General features: G+C 46.3%; 1 protein-coding gene across 5 annotated transcripts in view; it reads left to right on the top strand.

Annotated features, from left to right (window-relative positions):
• The window catches only part of PITPNC1 (phosphatidylinositol transfer protein cytoplasmic 1), a 229,136-nt gene that overhangs the window by 80,802 nt on the left and 125,292 nt on the right, over positions 1–23,042 (top strand). For 3 of the 5 annotated variants that reach the window (XM_029928135.1, XM_029928136.1, XM_029928134.1), the window contains exon 2: positions 14,479–14,627. In XM_029928135.1, the coding sequence (XP_029783995.1) occupies positions 14,479–14,627 (149 nt within the window). Of the gene's footprint in view, positions 1–12,365; positions 12,423–14,478; positions 14,628–23,042 lie in introns of those variants that run through there. The other 2 variants (XM_029928133.1, XM_029928137.1) reach the window with 1 other exon arrangement.

Here is a 23,042-nt window from a genome sequence, read left to right as displayed (position 1 = left end):
ACAATATGTCAGTATGCAAATACCATCTGCCCAAGAGGAGGAAGGAAGAGAGGCCTTCCTCCTCTGGGGGGTTGTCAGCAGTTCTGGAAACGTCTTCCTCTGGGAATGGGGCAGAGGGCAGAGAATGAGAGAAGAGAAAGGAAAACCAAGGAAGATGTGATTTTTCAAGGAGTTTGTGATTTGCCTTGTGGACGGTCCTATAAGGCACGTTATTGGGGGGGAGATCTCTACGTGGGGTTGAGATTTTACCTTGTTTCTGGAGGAGTGAGTAGAACAGGTCATAGATAGTGTATATCCCTCCCGTGTGTCTCCAAACACTCTGATTCTGATCCATTGCAGTAGCTCAGTGAAACCTTTGAATATATGATTTTTGTCTTCCACAGCGCAGTTAGGAATCTAATTTTAAGTTGATAAGAGTGTATGAGCTAGATAGGGAACCCGCATCCTTAATGGGGCCAGCTCTCACGAAGGGTGAACTAGAAGCGGATATTCCATTTAATTTTCCTGCACGACGGGTTAACTGGGTAAGCCGAAGGGATTTTTTCCCGTAGAATCTCTATATTCAGCTCTCGTCCTGTGTATTGTTCCAGACTGGGGCTGAGAATCCCATTTGGAAACATTCAAATCCAAAGGCAGGAGACTTCTATTCCTTTCCGTGAAATAACTATCATCATCGGCTCCAGAAATTCCTTCCACCCACGCATTTTGTGAGTCCAAATTAGATGGACTCATTAATTTAAATTTCTACTTTAAAATCTCAGGGATTTCTGTGAGTGGGGATGCTTCTTTTAATTGCTGTGTGTCACGATTTGTGTAGGCAGAAGGGTTTCCAGGACCAGGGCAGAGAACCTTGGGCTCCTGGCTTCTAATTTTGTCTCTGCTGATAATTCCCCCTGTGACCTCTTCTCTCCTTGCTCTCTCTGGCACTGCTGTCTCCCACCTCTTTAAAAAAACTCCTCCTAACATCAACCTGAAACTGTCAGCAGCATGGGAAAGTGAGGAAAGTCACTTTACTTACCAGGGAACTTTTTCCAGCCGTATAAAGAAATAACCTTTTATCTGGATGCCACGCAAGTCGCCGAGGAGATTATGCCAGAGAGAGGGGACAGGGAATCCTGGAGCCTGACTTCAGATCCTAGCTCTCCTACTTCATAGCTCTGGGCAAGTCGTGCAGCCTCTCTGTGCACCTGTTTTCCTTATTTGGAAAATGGGGTTAAAAATAACTTACCTGCCCGGAGGCTTCTGGCTGGCTTAGTCGGAAGAGCGTGAAACTCTTGATTTCGGGGTTGTGAGTTTGAGCCTCATGTTGGGCGGAGAGATTACTTATGTTTATTTTTGGAGAGAGACACAAAGAGAGAGCAGGCCAGGGAGGGACAGAGAGAGAGAGGGAGAGAGAAATCCCAAGCAGGCTCCATGCTTTCGGCACAAAGCCCAATGCAGGGCTTGAACTCATAAACCGTGAGATCATGACCTGAGCCAAAACCAAGAGTCGGATGCTTAACCCACTGAGCCACCCAGCACTTAAGTGTAGAGATTACTTAAATGCAAAACCTTTAAAAAAAATAAAAAATGTACCTACCTCAAAGGGTTGTTGTGAGGATTGAAGATGTATAAACACTTTAGAATGGTGCTGACCTAGAGAACTTAGAATGGGGTGGAGGCGTTTATTGTTATTTTGTTATTTATTTTTTAAGTTTTTCTTGTTTATTATTTCTGTTGTGCATTCTCCGGACTCCTGGGAAGTAGTGACATTTTGCTGTGAGCAAGGAAATGTGTAGGATTTGCTTATAGGCTTCGACATCCCCCTCTCTCCTTGCCAGGCTAGTGCCCTCAAGGCACAGGTGAAGCCTTTTTTCCCATAAGACGGCCTCCTAGGGAACCATTAACGTGGCTGCTCCCTCCCTTACTCCTACACTTCCTGTCTGTGCCACGTAAGCAGTACATTTGGATTTGCTGCTGTAGCTTCTAGTAGTCTATTGTGTCAAGTTTAGCTCTTTGTTGTCCCCACGGAGTAACGAAAAGAGGCCATGTGGCTAGGTAGTTGCCCATATTTGTCATTGGATGTGCCCGAGCGTAAAATAATGGTGACAGAAGCAGAGAAAACCACACTTGTCCGTAGCTTACTCTTGGCTTTTGAAGTCACTTGTTGGGCTGTGACCGTATAGTAGTTAGGGCTCTGTGATATGTGAAGTCACTCTTGTTTCCACAAGTAACTTACAACTATCACCCAGAAAGTAAGTAAGACACGTTACCGGCAGGGCTGTGAAATGCGGCAGCTGGTGCGCAGAAGAGTTCGACACAGGTGGCCTGGCAGTTCTGCCCCTAGGGATCTACCCAAGAGAGCTGAAGACACGTGACCTATGTCCACACCAAGGCTTGTACACGTTAGGTTTATAGCAGCATTATTCATACTAACCCAAAAGTGGAAACAGACCAAATGTCTTATCAGCTGAGGAATGAATGAACAAAATGTGGTATATCCATTCAATGAAACATTATTTGGTTTAAAAAAATGAAAAGGAAGGAAGGAAATACTGATACATGCTACCACATGGATGAATCTTAAAAACATGATTCTAGGGGGCTCCTGGGGGGCTCAGTCGGTTGAGCCTCTGACTTTGGCTTGGGTCATGGTCTCACCATTTGTGAGTTTGAGCCCCGCATCGGGCTCTCTGCTCTCAACAGTAGAACCTGCTTCAGAAACTGTCCCCATCTCTCTATTTCTCCACTGCTCTACTCTCTGTCTTTGCCCCTCTCTTGAAAATAAATAAATATTAAAAAAATTATTCTTATCTAAAGAAGTAGTCACAAAAGGCCATACGTTGAATGACTCCATGTGTATAAAATGTCCAGAGTAGGCATATCTGTAGGGACAGAACATATGTTGGCAGTTGATAGGGACTGGGAGGAGGGGAGAGTGGGGTGTGACTGAAAATGTTCTGGAACTAGATAGTGGTGATAGTTGTCCAATCTTGTGAATATACTAAAAAACATTGAATTATATACTCAAAGAAGAAAAGAAAAAAACAGTAAAAATTATGAGAAGATCCATATAGTCTACTGCAGAGTTTAATATCATTTCCAGGATTACTTTTTTCAAGAGTAGTTGTCACCTGAAATAGAATACAAAGTGACTTAATTCGCAAGAAGAAAATGAAAAATGAAAATGACCAAGAATGGCTTTTTCACTACAAACCTTTGAATGAATATAAACCACATACACGTGGTTATAAGTCAGTTCTCAAGACTGTTTGCTGCCCTCTTCATTGTGATTCTATAATTTACTGTATTCCTGGTGGGGCCATCAGAGTAATCCCGAATGCAGCTCCTATAACAGAAATAGAAGAGTCTTCTGAGTTAATCTGCACCACCAGACTCCCTAAAATAATAATAATTCATGGCGGCCCTTTGTGGCGGGCTTACACAGAGTGACAGCTGTTGCTGAATGTGTTGGGCCTGTCTTGACTTAAAGGAGTTGATTGCATTGAGGGTTTCTTTTTTAAGATTTTTATTATTTTATTTTATTTTTTACATGTTTTTTAATGTCTTTATTTCATTTTGAGAAACAGAGCAGAGAGTGAGCGGGCGAGGGGCAGAGAGAGAGGAAGAGACAGAATCTGAGCAGGCTCCAGGCTCTGAGCTGTCAGCCCAGCGCCCGACACAGGGCTCGAACCCACAGACTGTCATGACCTGAGCCGAAGTTGGATGCTTAACTAATTGAGCCACCCCGGCGCCCCAAGATTTTTATTATTTTTAAAAAGTAATCTCTACACCCAATTGGGGCTGAAACCCATGACCCTGAGATCGAGAGTCAAACGCTTTTCCAACTGAGCCAGCCAGGCACCCCTGCATTGAGTTCATCTCATATTTGCAACCAGAGCATTTCCAAAGCGTACCCTGCCCCACCCTAAATGATCACCCATCTCAGTCCATCAGTGTTTCATCAGAAGAGTCTACTGATTGATATTTCTGGTTTAAATACATAATAGGGCTGAAATCTCTCCCAGGGATAGCTCAGTACTTACTTGGAAAAAGAATTTGAAATGCCCAGACACCCCCTGAAATGAGCTTTACAGGGATGAGAGATTCAAGAAAGACCCTCGAGTTGACTGAGCAATTCCACTTGTAGGTATAAACTCAAAAGGATTGAAATCCAAGACTCAAACAGTTACTTGCACACTAAGGTTTGTGACAGCATTACTAACAATAATAGCGAAAGGGTGGAAACAACCCAAATATCCATCAGTGGATGAATGGATAAACAAAATGTGGTATATCCATACAATGGGATGTGACTCAGCCTTAAAAAGAAATGAAATTCTGGCACCTGCTACAACATGGATGAATCTTGAAGACGTTACGCCCAAGCCAAATAAGCAGACACAAAAGGGTACACACATGTCGTCTGATTCCACTCATGGGAGATGCCTAGAGTAGCCAAGCCCATACATAGAGACAGAAAGGAAATCAGAGGTCATTGGTGAAGGGTGGGGGGCAGGGTGAGAGGGATTGGAAGTTGTCTGATGGATGTGGAGTTTCTTCTTGAGATGATGAAAATGTTTGGGAATGGGTGATGGTTGTGGTCGAACAACCTCGTGAATGTACTTAACACCACTGAATTGTACACCTAAAAATAGTTAACATGGTCGAATTTGGTAATGTATATTTTACCACAGTAAAAAAAAAGGGGGGGGTAATTCTATGAAAACCAACACTTCGTGCTTCTCGTTTTGTTTGCTACATTCTCTTTGCTGTCAACTCTTTGAAAACACGATACATTCTCTTTCATCCTGGCGTTGCCCAGGGGACTTGTTCCCATCCTCTTTCAGGATACACAGAGTCAGAAGGTACCAGATGATAAAATACCTCTCCAGGTCGTAAGTCCAGATTGCAAGAGGAGCTCAGAAGAGAGATATTTTAATGTAGTAATTTCTGAAATTGTACCCAATTTCCTCTGTTGTGCCTGTCTTCATTCACTGTGTCGGGAGAGCAGACGTGGACTACCATTTGCCTTTCTCAATCAGTTATTTGCTTCTTCTAGCCAAGCATGAAACACCCCAAGGCTGCGACTGTCTATTCCCGAATAGCGCCTTCCCTCCAACCAGCCATGCAGCCTACAAATGCCGGCTGCCTCTGGGCTACAGGTACTAGGCGTATGAAACCACGGGCTTCTTCTCCAAAGTGGGGGTGAAGAAAGATATTGGAACTTTCCAAACTCAGATCCCCCGTTATAACCTGGTCATAACTCTCAGCATTGCTAGATAGTTCGCAGGGCCAGCTAGCACGTAAGCAAACAAAGGAGTTCAGTGACCTTCAAATGTTATTCTAGGCATGAAGAGGCTTGAATAACTCATTCAACGCAGTGAGAACTCCCATTGTTCAATTGTATATGAAGCAGCAAGTGCTTTTCTTTGCATTCAGTTGCCCTTCTGTTCTCAAAAGACCTCAAAGACACGAAAACTAATTGCTATCATTCCTGCAAGTATACTTCTACTTTTAGCCAATACAACGGCTTCCCTGGGGGCCACTGGTCATTTTCCTAAAAGATTGATGGGCGCAATAATAAGCTTCGCAAACAGGAAAATCCCTAGTTCTGGAAAGATCCTATTGCCTGCGTAGTAGATAGACCTCTCTCTCCCTTTGGTTTTGGGGCCAGGGTTAAGGAGAGGAGCATTGGCAGGAGGGTAGAAGGAGATGGTGCAGGATACATTTCCCAGGAAAGTTCTACCTCCGTCTTTCCCCTTTTGGGTCTTGTGATTGACTGGGGGGTTATGTTTCGTAGTCAACACAAGGGCCTTGATAACTTTCCAAAGGTCAGACCTGTCACCAGACCTCTCCATTTACGTGAGTTGGGGTTGGCTTCTCGGCAAATGGTCTGATAGCTGTGATGGGGGCTTCCGGCCCCTACAGCTCACGGCCTATGTCTTCATGGCGCAGCTCCTGTGGAAACCCTCCTCTTCTCCAGAGACGAGGTCTGTCTTGCTCATAGCTCTGCTTCTGGCACTATGGGGCCTGGCACACTCTGAATGCTTGTTCAGCACACAAACCAGACCGGACAAGGCTCTCCAGAACCAAGACTGTCCCGCATTCTGCCAGGCAGGCCAACTACCCTTGTGGTCTTGAGTTGAGTTCTAGCATTTCCTGTCTTTGCTCTTAATGGTTCTTCATGGCACTTAACAATGGCTAATTCATTCAGTTGATTGATTGATTGATTGATTGATTTTAGAGAGAGAGAGAGAGCAGGGAGGAGCAGAGAGAGAGGGAGACAGAATCCTAAGCAGGCTCCGTGCTGCCAGCACAGAGCCCCATGGTGGGGCTGGATCCCAGGAACCCTGAGATCATGACCACAGCCAAAACCAGGAGTCAGAGGCTTAACCGACTGAGCCCCCTGGGCACCCCCAGCTTCTCATTCATAAACATGAGGGATGACCCCTCCTGCCCTAGCCGATGCTCGTAAAGTAGCTGATGTATGCTGCATCCTACCAGTTTGGCTGTTCAATATTGGCATCAGATGAATCCTGGGGGCTCAAATACCACCCCAAAGGCGAGCCATTGTTGGCAAGAGCACATCAAATGTGCACCCTGCTTTTCCTGCACTGTAAAGAACGGAGTTGCCTTCCCGTACTGGGTCAGGTAGATGGTGCGCCGAGTGTCCTGGAAATGTTTGCAGTCCTGTGGCGGCCGCGGGTGCAGAGTTGCACTTCCACCAGCACAAAGCCTGTCCTGAGCCCTTCCCTTGGTGTTAAATTGCTCTATTTCTATTCAGTTTGGTCCAAACCTTAGGACGGGTTAAGCATCAGTATATGATGCTATTTATATGAGTTTGTCACAAAAGGGGGATTTTTTTTTTTTGAATTAAAAGTCTGTCACTCAGCTCCTTCTTAAATCTTTTTATCAGCTTTTTCATTCCTGCACCCTGGCATAATGACACAGGTATTACGTAAACAAGACACCTCAGAGGGCTGCTTATAAAAATCCAGGAGAAAAGATAAATATGCGATGATGTGCTGATATCTTGAGAATATGAGCCGCAACTTTGTATTTCCCTTGTGAGATCGGATATTGGTTTTCGTGGTTTATTGACCCGGCAGGGAGATCTGACGAAACGCCGGACGACCTTACACCTTTTTTTTTGAGACCTCCTTGTCTGCGTGGAGAAATCTGGACATTGAATCAGAGTCACAAAGACTAAGGGGTTGGCAGCCGTGTCCTTGCCCAACCCAAATGAGATCCAGCCTTGGCAGCAAAGGCACACTCTCCCTTCCCCAAAGGAAAGGATTTGGAATTGGTCTTGCTGTAGAGTTGCTCTTGGCCCGGGCCCCAGGCTGACTAGTAAATGCAGGGGTGAGGTCCTGAGCTGAGACCGTCATTTTTCAACATGGAGCTGGTGTTTTCATGGACTCTTGTTAGGGATGGTGGGATCAGCATGTGTTTGTATTTAATCATTGTTTCCTGTCTCTCAGGATCTTTTCAAGACGTTATAGTCAAAACCGTGTTATTTGGGAGCACCAGCACCATGAACCCTCCAGAATGCTAATATTAAAGACATTTAACTCAGGATATTTGGGTGGCTCAATCGGTTAAGCGTTCGACTTTGGCTTAGGTCATGATCTCATGGTGTGTGGGTTCAAGCCCCGCGTCAGGCTCTATGCTGATAGCTCAGAGCCTGGAGCCTGCTTCAGATTCTGTGTGTGTCTCTCTCTCTGCACCTCCCCTGTTCGTGCTTGCTTTCACGCTCCCTCTCTCTCTCTCTCAAAAACAAATAAATATTAAAAAATAAATAATAATAAAGACATTTAACTTTATGGCATCATGAGCCTGACACTAACCAGCACAGCAGGAATTGGGGCGTTCATGCAACCTTGGCTCTGAGGGAAGTCCTTTCCTAAAGTTCTCCCATGGACTCAGTGCAACACCCTCGAATTAGCATCCAAACCAAAGATCCATCAAATGTAAAAGTCCCTGTTCTTCAATGTTTTTTTTACATAGTGATAAAGGTAGACTCACTGTTAGATGGCCATCATGAGGTAGGAAGCAGGTGTGAGTCACACTCACTGAAGAATGACATATTCCCAGACTTTTTTGAGAATTGGGATGGGGGGGCGGTACCTGGATGGCTCAGGTGGTTAAGTGTCCGACTCTTGATTTCCGTCCGAGTCATGATCTCAAATAAACATTTTTTTTAAAAAGGAGCAGGGGTGAAGTAGGTGATGGGGACGAAGAAGTGTACTTGCCATGAGCACCGGGTGACGTGTGGAGGGGTTGAATCGCTATATTGTACACCTGAAGCTGATATTACACTGTATGCCATCTAACTGGAATTTAAATAAAAATATTAAAAAAAAAAAGATTGCCATGGAACAGACCTCACATAAAATTCACCGTCTGAACCACATTTAAGTCTTCAGTTTGGTGGCATTGGGTGCATTCACCATGCTGTGCAGCCTGCACCAGCGTCTGTCTCCAGAACGTTTCCATCTTCCTGTTAGACACTAGCTCCCCATCCTCCCTGGCAGCCACCGTCCCCTGTGAACGTGACCGCTCTCGGTACCTCGTGGAAGTGGGAAGTGTTCAATGTGACCGCCGTCTAATAAAATTTTTACAGGAGGAAGAGACATCTTGGGCAGAGGGTCCAATGTTCTCTGGCTTTTGCGTCATACGGGCATGTGGCAGTGCCCTGTTGCCACGTGTGTCCCTCACAGAGCCGTAGCACAACAGGGAAATGAGTGAAACGGATCTCAAGACCCAGCCAGATGGATGCCTTGCCCAACAGAAGGAGCAGTAACCACGGTGATTTGTGTACGGTTATACATTTTACAGAGCATTTTAGTTTGTAAGTTTCTTCTCGCTTGATTCTCACCATGGCCCGTGAGGTATTTTGTTAGTCCCATTCTAATGATAAGAAACTGTGGCTCGGATAAGTTGTCTAAGGTTACAAAACTAATCAAAGGCAGAATCAGGACTTGAGCTCCAAGTTTTGATTTTAAAAGCCCAGTATTTTCCACCATAGCACAGTGTGAGCTATTACCACTTCTCTAGAGGTCCTGGTATTCGCCAGTCCTCAGAAAAGGAAAACTTGGGGGCGCGTGGGTGGCTCAGTCGATTGGGCATCTGACTTCAGCCCAGGTCACGATCTCACCGCTTGTGAGTTTGAGCCCCGCGTTGGGCTCTGTGCTGACAGCTCAGAGCCTGGAGCCTGTTTTAGGACTCGAACCCACGAACCGTGAACTCATGACCTGAGCCGAAGCCGGACGCCCAACCGACTGAGCTACCCAAGTGCCCCTGTCCAACTGTTCTAATGGCTGAATCAAGTGTCAGTTTTACATTTTTATTCAAGGGCGCCCGCCTGGCTCGGTCAGTAGAGCATCTCAGGGTTCTGAGTTCAAGCCCTATGTTGGGCGTGGAGCCTACTTAACTTTTATAAATAAATAACATGTATTTATTATTTAAATGTATTTAATTTGCTTACATCAAAATGTATTTATTTAAAATTTGAATTAATGAAAATTTAAAGTTCAGCCGCTCCATCCCGCAGGCCACGTTTCCAATGCCCCAACTAGCCACATACAGCATGTGGCTGCCGCGCCCAAAAGCACAGGTCTGGTGAACACCTGAGGCTGGCCGGACTGGAGTGAGTACCAGCTGACCAAAGCAGGAGGCAGCAAACTCTTCCTGTACAGGGTCAGATAGTGAATATTTTCAATGTTGCCAGGCTACCCAGTCTCTGTTGAAATCCTCACCTCTACTGCCGATGGTGAAAGCCACAGAGTGAGTGAGCAGAGCTGTGTTCCATTAAAACTTTATTGAACAGCAGCCACAATGACTTCATTCAGCAACCAAGAACCAGCATGCCTGGTTTGCCAGTGAATGTCCTGGTGCCCGGGCTGTGCTGTGGGTTACAGGCAGCTCTAGACACTAGTTTTCTGAGTTATGCAGAGCTAAACTCACCGTGTCTCCTTCCCTGGGTGCAAATACAATTTTGGCACCACTTGACGTGAAGGCTACGGTATACCTGAAGATAAAATATCTCAGACTCTCTTTTCAGCGGGCTCTTGGCACATCATAAGGTAATTGCTTCACTGTGCCTTGAGGTCCGTGTGTTGAGAGTGGAGAGTTTTGACAGAGCATTTAGAGTGACATGAATAATGTGGGAAAGTCCCAAGAATGACACATTGGATCATCCCCCCTGCCCGTTCCTCTCTCCACATAGCCAGAGGGGAGACAGACAGGAATCACGCCCATTTCACAGATGGAAAAACACATGCTATCATGTTAAGTCAGAGGGCCAGATGTTTTTCTGTGGTCGTTTGCTCATGTGGCATCCATCCATTTTGATGGTAAAGGCAGAGAAGCACGTGTAAATTCTGATTCCTGGGCTGGGGCTTTGATGTCCTGAGTCATTCATGTCTTTGGGGGATAACTCCATCCAGAGTCGGTCATGTGTATTACAACGCCTTGCGTCCACCTTTCACATCTTGATGTCTAGAAGTGGTATTGGGACCCATGGAAGCAAGAGAAAGGGGACAGGGATTGGATGGAAGATGACACCCGAGGGTAGGGATATTCGAGAGCCTGGCCTCGCAGAGATCTCTGACGCACAGCAGTGGGGTGGGGGTGGGGAGCAATTTCGTGAAAAACCATAGCTTGGAGTTCTCTTGAGCCTAAAACTTTGGGTCCAGAACTTCTGGCAAGGACATTTCAGGTGCTGGTGGTGCTCAGTTAATAAACATTATGCTCAGGGTCACCTTTTCCAAAATCAAGACTCGAAGTCGAACTGTATTGAGTGACTCGACTGTGCCCAGTCAGAGAGTTGGCAATAGGACAAACGGAGAAAAACCCTGGGCTTCTCCAGGCACACGTGTGCCTTCTCGCAAACTGCAGTTCTTTCAAACGTGCCGCGTGCAAGTGGGAAGGATCTGAATCTCGTGTTTTCGTTTTTGTTTTGTTTTTTGACAATGGCGAGAATTATTAGGGGGTAGTTGTTCTGATGACGGCTCACCCGGAGGCTCAGCTCTGTAACTCAGAGCTATCTTGAATCATGATTGCCTGTAATGATGATTACCCAAACTCTGGAATTAGAGCAATGGATTTGACAAAGCTGCTCCACTATTCATATGTAAGCACAGTTTAAATTCTTTTTAAATTTATTTTTGAGAGAGACAGAGAGACAGTGTGAGCAGGGGAGGGTCAGAGAGAGAAGGAGTCAGAGGATATGAAGACAGGCTCCAGGCTCTGAACTAGCGGTTAGCACAGACCCGGATGCGGGGCTTGAACCCACGAACTATGAGATCATGACCTGAGCTGAAGGTGGACGCTTAACCGACTGAGCCACCCAGGCGCCCCTGTAAGCACAGTTCAAACAACCTTGAACTTTCACAAGGTATCGGGCTTCGGTTGTTCAGCTTCTGAAACAGCAGCGTTCAGAAGTTATGGCTGTCATCTGTCCCTCTTTTCAAAATCATGGTGCGTTAAATAAAGCAGTTCACCTGTCAGAAACATAAGGCTGAAGTTGGGTAGAGGAGAAACAACAGACCCGCGGTCACATCCCAGCTCTGCCACCCAGACGCCACGTGGCCCAGAGAAAGTCGCCCCTCTCTTGAGTCTCCGTTTCCTAATCTGGAAGTCATCGTGAGCATGAAGTGATCAGATCTGTCACCAGTTCACTGGCTTCAAAAGTCTTAAGAGTCCTTCTGAATCTTTGGCTTCGCAGCCTTCATTTGACACAGAAGTTTGTTTGGAGAAAGTGATGAGGAAAGTGGTGTTTTCATTAAACTAGGGATGGAGCTTTGTGCAAAAAACAAAAAACGAAACAAAACAGTATTCAAGAGGAAAGAAAATACAGGTCCCCTAAAGATGGGACCTTTTGGTCTCAGCGCCGTCTGGTACCCAGCAGGTGCTGATAAATGCCTTCGCCAGATTTGTCCCAGTGGCTCTCAGCATTGAGTGTATGTCCAAACCAGGTCCCCAACTTCCTTCTCCCCCAGGGCCTGGATGTCAAAGCACTTGGAATGGCTTGAGATCCACCATTTTGAGGAGTATGTCTGCAGACTTTGAGATAGATGCTTCAAGGACTCTCTGTCCCACCCTCTACCTCGTCACTCAGAAACGGCTTGAGTCAACTTGGGGTTTAGAAACACAGCAAAATCTCTGCTTCCGGATGGCCACAACCCGCCGAGGAGGTCTGACTTGCTTGGGAGGGAAAGGGGCGACGGCTGCAGAGCTGTTGACCATCTCCACGTCCGGCCTTGAGTGTCCCGCCGCCCCCAGGAATGTCCCTTACGGTTCTGCATCCAGCGTCTGTCGGTCTCCCCCAAACTGACGTTATCTTAGTGAGCTAAGGCTGGCGTCTGCCCGCGCTGGCTCATTCAGGAGCCGCTGGAATGATCAATGAGGCCGAGCAGCCGGCCCTTCTCTGGCCACTGGTGAGTCAGCTGCCGCCTGCCTCTCGGTCCCTTTCTCCACAGAGCGGGAAGCACTTGAACCAGGGATGACTTGCGTCTGGCTAATGGCGCTTCTGTGTCAGGCATTGTCCTTGATGCCTTACATATTTCATATGTGAGTGGGCCGGAGCTCCTGAAGACAGACCATTGGTGGACATATCCCTTCTGTCAGACCCCCGTCCCCCCCCAAAAAACCCTTGATGGCATTTGGTTTTGGTTTTTGCTTTTTAAAGTTTGTTTTTTATTGTCTGAGAAAGAGCACAAGTTGGGGAGGGGCAGAAAGAAAGGGAGAGAGAGAATCCCAAGCAGGTTCCGCACGGCCAGCGCAGAACCCGATGCGGGACTCAAACCAACGAACCACGAGATCTTGACCAGAGCCAAAGTCGGATGCCTAACTGACTGAGCCACCCAGACATCCCTTTACTGTCTTCCTTCTTGGAAGAGTCTTAGTCTTTCTGAGCAAAAGTAAGAGCCTTACTTACTAAAGGGAAGCCGGGTCAAGCTTGCGGTTGAAAATAAATTCAAAGATTTTATGTTTGAATTTTCTCTCTCCCCTTCCTGTGTTGATCCTCAGCACTCCGACTTCCCTCAAGTGTGCACAGCTCGTGCATGCATGTACACACAGACACACCCATGGTAAAAGCATTTTAAGTGCAGAACATTCCCGGGAAGGGCATGGCACAGGTAGTCGCTCTGCCTTTGGGAAGACCCGGCCTGCCGTTCCCACTGTCATGGTGACTGGGCCTGGCCCCTGGGGCTGGCCTCAGGCCAGGGGCCTTCAGCTTGTCTTCACACTCCCCTCCTGCACCTGCCTCACAGTGAAGGAGGTGTGTGTCCTCTCAGCCTTGGAATTGACCATGCTGTTGATTTGTCCATGTCACCTGACCCCTTAATTTAAAATCCGTTTCTCTCTCTTTCGTACACAGACAGGAGACCTACATCCCTGCTGGCCTGGGCTCTTTGGGGAACAACCCAGAACAAACCATCATTATTTCGCTGTAGACTCAGGCCCCTTTTGCCCATCCCGGGGGCCTCTGGCAACAGTGTGTGTGTGTTATTTTGACACCAAATCTGCCGGAAGGGCCGCAGCATCCTTTCTCCTGGTTCCGAGCAGACATCCTTCTTGCAAAAGACATTTCCCTCCCTTCTGTCTCTCTGTCTCTCTCTCTCTCATCTCCATCAAATTTGTTTTGCCACTTTGAGAGTAGACAGGAGGAAGAAATGCCTGTTGCCCTGGGGTTTTCAGAGAGGCAGGAAGGAGAGTGAAACGGTTCAAAACTGCAGACAGGTCAGACAATGTTCCCATCGTATGTGGCTCCTTCTTATCATTTCCCTGTAAGTACACGTGGCTTCTGGGAACCTCAGGCTGGAAGGCTGGTCCACACCGTGGGTGGAATTGGATAAAAAGGAGTTAAAGATGCTGTAGACGTTCCTCACTGGGGCTCAGTCTCTGAAACACAGGTTCCAGAATGTTCACGGTGGGACACGGTCATCTGGAGTTTGCTAAAGCTTCAAGGTGATTCTTAGGTCCAGCCACTCTTGAGAATTGCCAATCTAGGGGACAGAGAACTCCAGGAGCGTCTGAGAGAGATGACGGAGGAGACAGGTGACATCTAGTTCACTTGTGCCCAGCATTACAGTCAATTAGGCAGAGAAGGGACAGAAATAACACGTCCTGGCCTGTTTGTTGCCAAACAAAACCAGACTTTAGCACTATTTAACCCCGTAGGGCCAGAGTGGAATGGGAGACTCCGGCACTCCCCCGCCCCCCTTTCCCCAGTCTGCCACCCCTCCTCCCCCTGCATCACCAGGGTGATCTAGAACATTCACAGGAACACACCGTATCTGCACTCTCCTCACAACTGGTTCTGCTCCTCGCTCCGGGGGAAAAACAACACCGGAACCGTGTGTCTGCCTTCTTTTCTGGCAGAAAGTTCTGACCATAGTTGCTTGTCATGCCCTGGAAGTTGGGGGGGCAGGGTTGGCGGTTACGGAAGGCAAGCGGCGGGGCTGACCCCTCTGTCACTGTGTGTTGCAGTACAAAATCGGCCAGCTGTACATGATCAGCAAGCACAGCCACGAGCAGAGTGACCGAGGAGAAGGGGTGGAGGTCGTCCAGAATGAGCCCTTCGAGGATCCTCACCATGGCAACGGGCAGTTCACCGAGAAGCGGGTGTATCTCAACAGGTAAGTCATGGCGGCCGGCCGGCCACCTGCGGGCTCCCCACACTGCCCCATGGCTGAGCTGGCGGCCGTGTGTGGGATGAACGGGCCACCTGAAAGGTCATTTCATTTGCCTGCTCCATCCACCCCGTCTCATCGCTTCCCCAAAGCAGGATGCCCTTGCCTTCGGCAAAAGTCCCCAACTGCATTTTCATTAGGAGGGACTTTCCTCTTACATTTCCCACCCCCTGGGTGACATGTTAAGATGAAATCTGGTCTAAAGGATGGCAGGGCTTTGTCTTCTCCCCTAGTTGAGTGTCAGCCGTGGGAAATGGGTGGCTTTGCCTGAGGGTTGTAGGGAAGTACCCAAGATGGCGGTGTGCCCTTGGGGTCTGACCTGGTAAGCCTTCACATTCTTGCCAGGTGGCACTCAGGTGGTCACAAAGGGAACTGACCATGACTGTTGTCACTGCTCCTTTGGAAGGTAAATGAGCAGGGATTATAAAACAGCACTCATAGGGATGGCCGTTGCCACTTTGAAAGTGTGGAGTTTTTTTTAAACATTTTATTAATTTTTTTTTTAATGTTTTTAATGTTTTATTTTTGATACAGAGAGAGACAGAGCATGAGAGGGGGAGGGGCAGAGAGAGAAGGAGACACAGAACCAGAAGCAGGCTCCAGGCTCTGAGCTAGCTGTCAGCACAGAGCCTGACTCGGGGCTCGAACCCACGAACTTGAGATCATGACCTGAGCCGAAGTCGGAGGCTTAACCAACTGAGCCATCCAGGCGCCCCCATTTTATTAATTTTTGAGAGACAGAGAGAGACAATGTGATCAGGGGAGGGGCAGAGAGAGAGAAAGAGAGAGAGGGAGGAAGAGAGGGAGGGAGGGAGAGAGGGAGACACAGAATCTGAAGCAGGCTCCAGGCTCTGAGCTGTCAGCACAGAGCCCGATGAGGGGCTCGATCCCACGAACCGTGAGATCATGACCTGAGCCAAAGTCGGATGCTTAACCGACTGAACCCACCAGGCGCCCTGCAAAGTGTGTTCTTGAATCTCTTGCTGTTTTCTTACCGTTAATGGCACAGTTGAGTACTGGGGCTCGTCTGATCTCCCCACCCTATACAGTCTTCCAGCCTGTTTTCTTCCATTTATTTCTCTTCTGGCTCAGGACATTTGCATATTCCTTGGAAATATATTTTATTGAGAATAACTGTGTGTTCCAGGGAACCAGTGGATGACTGGTGTGGTCTTTGCTACCATTTCTGTGCATTCTCTATACCCCCACCAACGGCTCCTCTGATTGACCCGTATGTGATTACTCGGAAAGCACTTCCTGCATTATAACTGGACAGTGACCCAGCTCGTTCACTGATACTCATGAATATTTGCCCATTCTTTTTGCCTTGACCATGAGACCTTTCTGAGAGGAGCCACATAGGGATTCTGCCCATATGCTCACACGGCCCCCACCTTCCAGCAAGCTCAAGTGGACTGTTCGTTCTCGATGGGTGCATTTGGGTCCTGTCACTACGGTATATGGAAATCCCTCCGGCCAGCATCCTGCCAGTGGAGGCCATGGGCTGATTAAACTAACGTGTCTTCATCTACCCGGGGACGCAGTATCAGGGAATTCCTGAGTCATGATGCAATGCAAATGAGATTGATCTTATTCATCTATTAGGAGCTGTGAATTCGCAGGAGTTGGAACCAGTTCGGCCTCTAGCCAGCTGCCAGTTTGCAAGGGTAGCTAGCCGAGGTCTAGGACTGGCCTGGGGATGACTTCCTTACAGGACCTGGTTTCTCAATATGCTGTTCTGGCATTCCTAGTGTGGAGCGTGAAAATCGAACACGAAGCCGGAATCACCTGTGCAGAGCACAGAGAAGTGAGGGTGATGTAAGAAAATAGAGGCAGACCTATGGAAAATTCCATTTCTTGGCAGACAATTGCCTTTTCCTAAATTATTGCTTAGGAAATGTTCCCTTCGTACCAGATTTTAAAAAACAAATTAGAAAACTTCATATCTGGGGCACCTGGGTGGCTCAGCTGGTCGAGTGCCCAACTGTTGATCGCAGCTCAGGTTATGATCCCACAGGTTGCGTTATCGAGTCCTTGCTGCATTAGGCTCCTCGCTAATAGCACTGGATTCTCTCTCCATCTCTCTCTGGCCCTCCTCCCCCCTCTCTCTCAATATGAATAAATAAAAACTTTAAAAAAATAAATTCTATCTTTTCCTGAAACAGAGCGAGAAGTGTCCAGCTGTCTCTGTCGTGGCTGTTTTCTCTAGCGGAATATATGATGTTTATTTTAAAGGAGAATAATAAACATTAGGAAGAGGGAAATTTGTTATAAATAGCATAACTGGACTTCCAGTAATAGAAACTAAAAAGATTAATGTGGACCCCCCCCTCCTATGACAAACACAGGATGAAATATAACAATATAAAGCTGAGCTCAAAACAAAGAAAGGGAAATCCTCAGGTACCAGAAATAAAGAGGAAACGCAAACCACAGTGAGGAAGTGATGAGCTATTGCTCCAGACCCTGGGATATGTCAGAACTGACACGCAGGGGAATGTCATGCCCATAAGGGGACAGGAAATGTGGACCTGGGGGGTTGGAGCTGAGAGTCGTACATAAAAATTGTCCCTGACAATCGAGTCCCCAGAGAGACTAACACTCAGAGGCACACATGGACAGGACTACTAAAGGTTGTATTTGAAGTCAAAGGAAATTGAGCCCGAGGAGGAGGAGAAGATCCAAAATTAATAAACCAAGAAATTGGTAAACATCGGGGCAAGTCTGAATGAGCATCGGATATTTTAAAGAATACGGCCAATGGACCTGTATTCTTGGAATTTAAATAACGGACAATAATAGAAGAGGAGAGGGTAGTAATTATAGTAAAAAACACTGTAAGTTGCTACTGTTGTTCAAGAGGAGAGAAATGGTGATTGATTTAAAACCTTAGAGGCATGTGCGCATATTCAAAAATGTAAAGATGACCTCTACATAAATGGTAAAACACTACAGAACTTCCAAGAGAAAATGTCATCAATCCAATAGAAAGCAGAGTTAAGAACAGAAAGAAGCCTACAAAAAGCATGGTCAACAGAAAACGCAAATTTGGGGGGGGCGCCTGGGTGGCTCAGCTTGTTAAGCATCGGACTCTTGATATGCGCTCACGGTTCATGGGATTGAGCCCCGCGCTGGGATCTTCACCAGTATCGTGGAATCTGCTTAGGATTCTTTCTTTCCTTCTCTCTCTGCCCCTCCCCTGGGCTTGCTCCCACTCTCTCTCTTTCTCTCAAAATAGAGAAATAAACTTTTATAAAAGCCCATAAATTTTGAGGGTAAGATAAATCAAAGCATATCAGTGGTTACAATAAAGACATGTGAGTTAAATCCTACGCCTGAACCAGCTCAACAAACATAGGATCGCACTGCCAAAATCACAGATAGCCTGAAGTTATGATTGGAGATTTTAACACGCGTGTTTAATAAATGGTTAGAGCAAATAGCCAAATTAATCCAGCAAACGTAGAGCAGATGTAAACAGCAGAATTAGAACTTCGCTGTAATGGACATTAATAGATCCTGATACCAACACGCTTTTCTTTTTATTTTTCTTCTTCTTTTTAATGTTTATTTATTTTTGAGAGAGAGAGTGCGAGCAGGGGCGGGACAGGAGGGCGGGCGGGGGATGCAGAAATTCCCAAGCAGGTTCAGCACTGTCAGTGCAGAGCCCGACACGGGGTTCAGACTCAAAAACCGTGAGATCGTGACCTGAGCTGAAGTTGGACGCTCAACAAACTGAGCCACCCAGGTGCCCACCAACATGTTTTTCAGAAACACATGAAAATGTACAAAAAACTGACTCTACACTAGGCCAGAAATCAGTCTCAACAACTACCAGAAAGTCAGTATCATGTCGATCCTATTAGCTGGTTACAAAGCATTATAAGAAACTGACAACAAGTCAACTTCCTCATTCAGAAATGTAAAAAATTTTAAATAATTCATGGGATAAAAATGTCCATACTCCCTTTCCCAGCCACCTTTGCAGCTAGGGATGGCCATGTGACCTAGTTCTGGCCAATGAGATGTAAGATTTTCCTCTGTGATGAAAAGAGATGGTCACCCAGCTGGCTCAGGGTAGAGCATGTGACTCTTGATCTCTGGGTTGTGAGTTCAAGCCCCACATTGAGTGTAGAGATTACTTAAAGATAAAAGTCTTAAAAAGAGAGAGAGAAAGATGTCCAAAAGGCATGGAGACTGCTGGGAAGGTAACTGACAGTCTCTACCACACGGACCTTGACAATAAAACCTAACAGTTTCCTGCAAAAAGGAAACTTATAGACCAATCTATCTGTTAAGAACAGACGTGAAAAGCCCATATAAAAGATTAGCAGATCAAACACTTCTGAATAATAATAATAATAATAATAATAAATCATGACTCGACCAGACTGTTAACATCAATATGAGAATTCAGCAAGATTGCTGGGGATCAAATCCATGTACATCAGCATTATTATACAGCAGGAACAATAAATGGAAAATGTAATATTTAAAAAATTCCGTTAGAGGGGCACCTGGGTGGCTTAGTCTGTTGAGCTGCCAACTCTTGGTTTTGGTTCAGGTCATGATCCCAGGGTCTTGGGATCAAACCCCACTGAGCATGGAGCCTGATCGGGATCTTTTATCTCTCTCCCTCTCCTCTCTCCTCTCCTCTCTCTTTCTCTTAAAAAGAATCCTTTATAATGGAAATAGGATAGGCAAAGAAATTTAAAGGAACGCAGTAATCAATCCTCAAGATATACAACATTTTTCTGAGAAAAATACAAAAGAGTAGTGAGGGACATTTTTATATTTTTTAAGTAGGCTCCAGACCCCACGTGCGGCTCAAAGTCACAATCCTGTGACCAAGTGTCTCATGCTCCACTGACTGAGCCAGCCACATCCTAATGGAGGACATTTTTAAAAACCCTACAAAGGGACACCTGTCTGGCTCAGTGAGTGGACCATGTGACTCTGGTCAGAGTCATGAGTTCAAGCCCACACTAGGTTTAAAGCTTACCAAAACAAAACAAAACCAAAACAAAAACCCAGAGGCGCCTGGGTGGCTCAGTCAGTTGAGCATCCAACTTTGGCTCAGGTCATGATCTCATGGTTTGGTGGGTTCAAGCCCCACATCTGGCTCTGTGCTGAGAGCTCAGAGCCTGGAGCCTGTGTTCGGATTCTGTGTCTCTCTCTCTCTCTCTCTGACCCTATCCTGTTCACACTGTCTCTCTCTCTCTCTCTCTCTCTCTCAAAAATAAATAAAAACATAAAAAAAAGCCCCCCCAAGACACCCAAAACAAAACCCTAGACAAGTGGTAATGTTCATGGATAGGAAATGCCATATTAGAAAGTTGCCATCAATTCCCAAATTAATTATAAATTTAATGCAAGTCTAATTAAAATGCCAACAGGGTTGTTTCTAAAATAATATTCGAGAATATAATCCTAAAATCCCTAATTATTTAGCCTTATGATGAGGCTTGGTATCTAGTGGGGCAAGTCCCCTCTACTTATTCAATTTTTCCAAAATTATTAATAGGAATTTTCAGATTAGTAAACCACCAAATGATGTGAAGAATGACTGAAAAAAACCAAGGACATTTAAGCTGGAAAGGCAGGACTCAGGGTGTGTAATGGTGTAGGCATGTGGGAAAAGGATTGGACTAGATGTGCATATTTGATAAGACCTCCAAAGGACCAATTGGACCAAGACCAGTGGGTGATCCGTTTAAGGAGGAAATCTAAGTGCGTGTGTGAGAACACAGATGGACGCCTTGAGTCAGTTATGCTGTCGTTGGGGAAACTTGAATATGAGCAGAGCACCCACCTAGACTGTCCTTGAGCAGATCCGAACATCGCAAAGGTGGTTAAACTGGGCACCCTTTCAGATCCTTTTCAGCCCTAATTTTCTATGCTGAAAGTAAGTTGCAGACATTATCCTGACTCACCTCCGGCGTACATAAATGAGTAACTGGTGAGACATTGGAGAAAAGTACTTTCTGTTCCCTTTGCGTGAGTCTGAACTAGGTCCGTCATTTTATAATTTAAAAGACTCTTGGTATATTTGGAAGAGTATGGCACATCGCTTAGGACCAGGGAGAATATGGGTTAGTAAGAGAAAAAGAAAAAACATCTATGTGGCATACTATCAAATAAGAAGACGGATTCCCGTAATCAGAAAACAACGCCAAATCCATCCATTTCTTTGATACACACTGGAGCCACCTTGAGTTAGTGGTGTCTGCACGCACAGCTCACGGGTCTGCTGTTGTGGCCAGGCTGCTATGTAATTGAAATTCACTAAATAGGTATTTGTTAAAACCTTAAGTGTATAGTGTATTGTTCCTCTGTTGGAGAGAGTCGCTTAGTAAATAACACACGGCCCTTGGCTTCTGATCAAAGCAGGATCTAGGCTGACAATGTCTAGTGTTTGTGAGTCTGTCCGTCCATCTTGTGAGCAGCGTTGGGGAGGAAGATCTTTTCCTCAGCCCACTTAGGCTCCGTGTGTGGGGGCCTGCAAATTAAACAAAAACTCACAGATTAGTGGGAGAAAAGACACATGTTTTATTCACGGATGTACCTGGGAGCACCCTGAAAAATAGAATTGGGGCTTACATACCATTTTAATAGTAGAGGGAGGGCTAGGGAAAAGTCTCTTCTGGAAGAAACAAATGGCTTTCAGGAAAAGTAAACAGCTTTAGGGAGGCGGATAGGAGATAAGATAGTTTTGTGACAGTGTCTGCTTAGGCAGTTTCTTATCTGGCGCTTACTTCTCATCTCTGGTGATAGGAGTCTATCTCTGGCTCTGAGACTCCTGGGGAGGGGATTTATGAGCTGAATTCTTTTGAGTTCTTGGCTTTTATGCTGATAAGGGCAGTTCAATGAAAGCATCTTCCTGCAACTGTTGATTCTCAAATGTCTTCAGCTCTGAATAATTCTTATGCTCCTGTGGGTGGCATCTTGGAGATCCCTTTACCAGTCACAGGGAAGTGGGTTCTGAGAACTGACCTGGCATTAGCTAAGACGTCATAGTGCCCATTTAATAATTTACACCGAGAAATATCTCTGTCCCAGGAACCCGGATTCATGAGCTGGCAAAGTGAGTGAATTCTCTTTCTTATATCAATCTAAAATTTTTTTGTTACATTTGTTTATTTTTTGGAGACAGAGACTGAGCACAAGTGGGGGAGGGGCAGAGAGAGAGGGAGACCCAGAATCCGGAGCAGGCTCCAGGCTCTGAGCTGTCAGCACAGAGCACAATGTGGGGCTCGAACTCACAGACCATGAGATCATGATCTGAGCTGGAGTTGGACGCTCAACTGACTGAGCCACCCAGGCGCCTTCCTTCCATCGATCTATATGGGAAGGCAAATCACATTTAGAGATTGGTTTATCAGCCTGTTCTTACTGGAGCTGCTCAGAGCCTGGGTAGTCAGAGCCTCCTTTCTGAGTCTGACCTGAGCAGAGAGGACGTTTCATGGAAGGAAGTTAGTGACGCACAGAATTACCTCCAGCTATCAGGGCACCTGCTAGGGGCCAAGGGCAGCAGATAGACAGCAGCATTCTGCCGACGCCACCACGACTGCCGTGGATGGCTCCAAATTGTCCCCTTTATTTCATTCTACCACTTACTCCCAAATCCCAAACATGAGCATCCCACCGAGTTTCCAGTCCAGGCGTGGGCTACCAGTGAGTGGGGAGAGGGACTTCCAGACTGTTTTCCAAAGTGGCCACATTTTACATCCCCTCCAGCAAATGTGTGAGGACTCCCATGTCTCCACATAATCACCGACCCTTGCTATTGTCCATCTCTTCGATTGTAGCCATCCTTGTGGGTGTGAAGTGGTACCTCGTTTTGGTTTCGATTGGCACTTCCCTCCTGATGATGACTGTTGAGCGTCTCTTCTGGTGCTCATTGGCCATTTATTGGAGAAATGGCCGTTGTTGTCCATCGCCCATTTTTAAATCGAGTAGGATGTCTTTTGAATCTGCCATCCATCCTTTAATTACTTCTGTCTCATCCCCTAGGGACTAGGATTCCTCCAGCCCCTCCCAACGGCGGCGTCTGATACACTGCTGGGTGCGCAGTCCATTATGGCGGTTGCTTCATACACTCGGAACATTACATTACTTCTCGTGCGTTAGTACATTTGGTGATTGTCCTTGGGCCTTCAATCCAGTTCAGTTAACCAAATGAGTGGTATTTCTTGGCTTGTCTTCAAAAAAAAAAAAAAAATCCCTGTTTCAAATGGCATCCAGGGAAAGGAGGCAAGAGTCATCAGTCTCTCGAGTAGTGATTCTAAATAAAACCTGTCTCCCCAAATCCGACGCGGGTGGGTCTTGTCTTTGGTCCCTTTTCGTTTTCTCTTCATCTAC

The sequence above is a fragment of the Suricata suricatta genome, chromosome 17 (assembly GCF_006229205.1).
Source record: "Suricata suricatta isolate VVHF042 chromosome 17, meerkat_22Aug2017_6uvM2_HiC, whole genome shotgun sequence".
Classification (NCBI taxonomy): Eukaryota; Metazoa; Chordata; class Mammalia; order Carnivora; family Herpestidae; genus Suricata; species Suricata suricatta.
The sequence above is the reverse complement of the archived record's forward strand: the minus strand, read 5'-3'. Positions and strand labels throughout refer to the sequence as shown.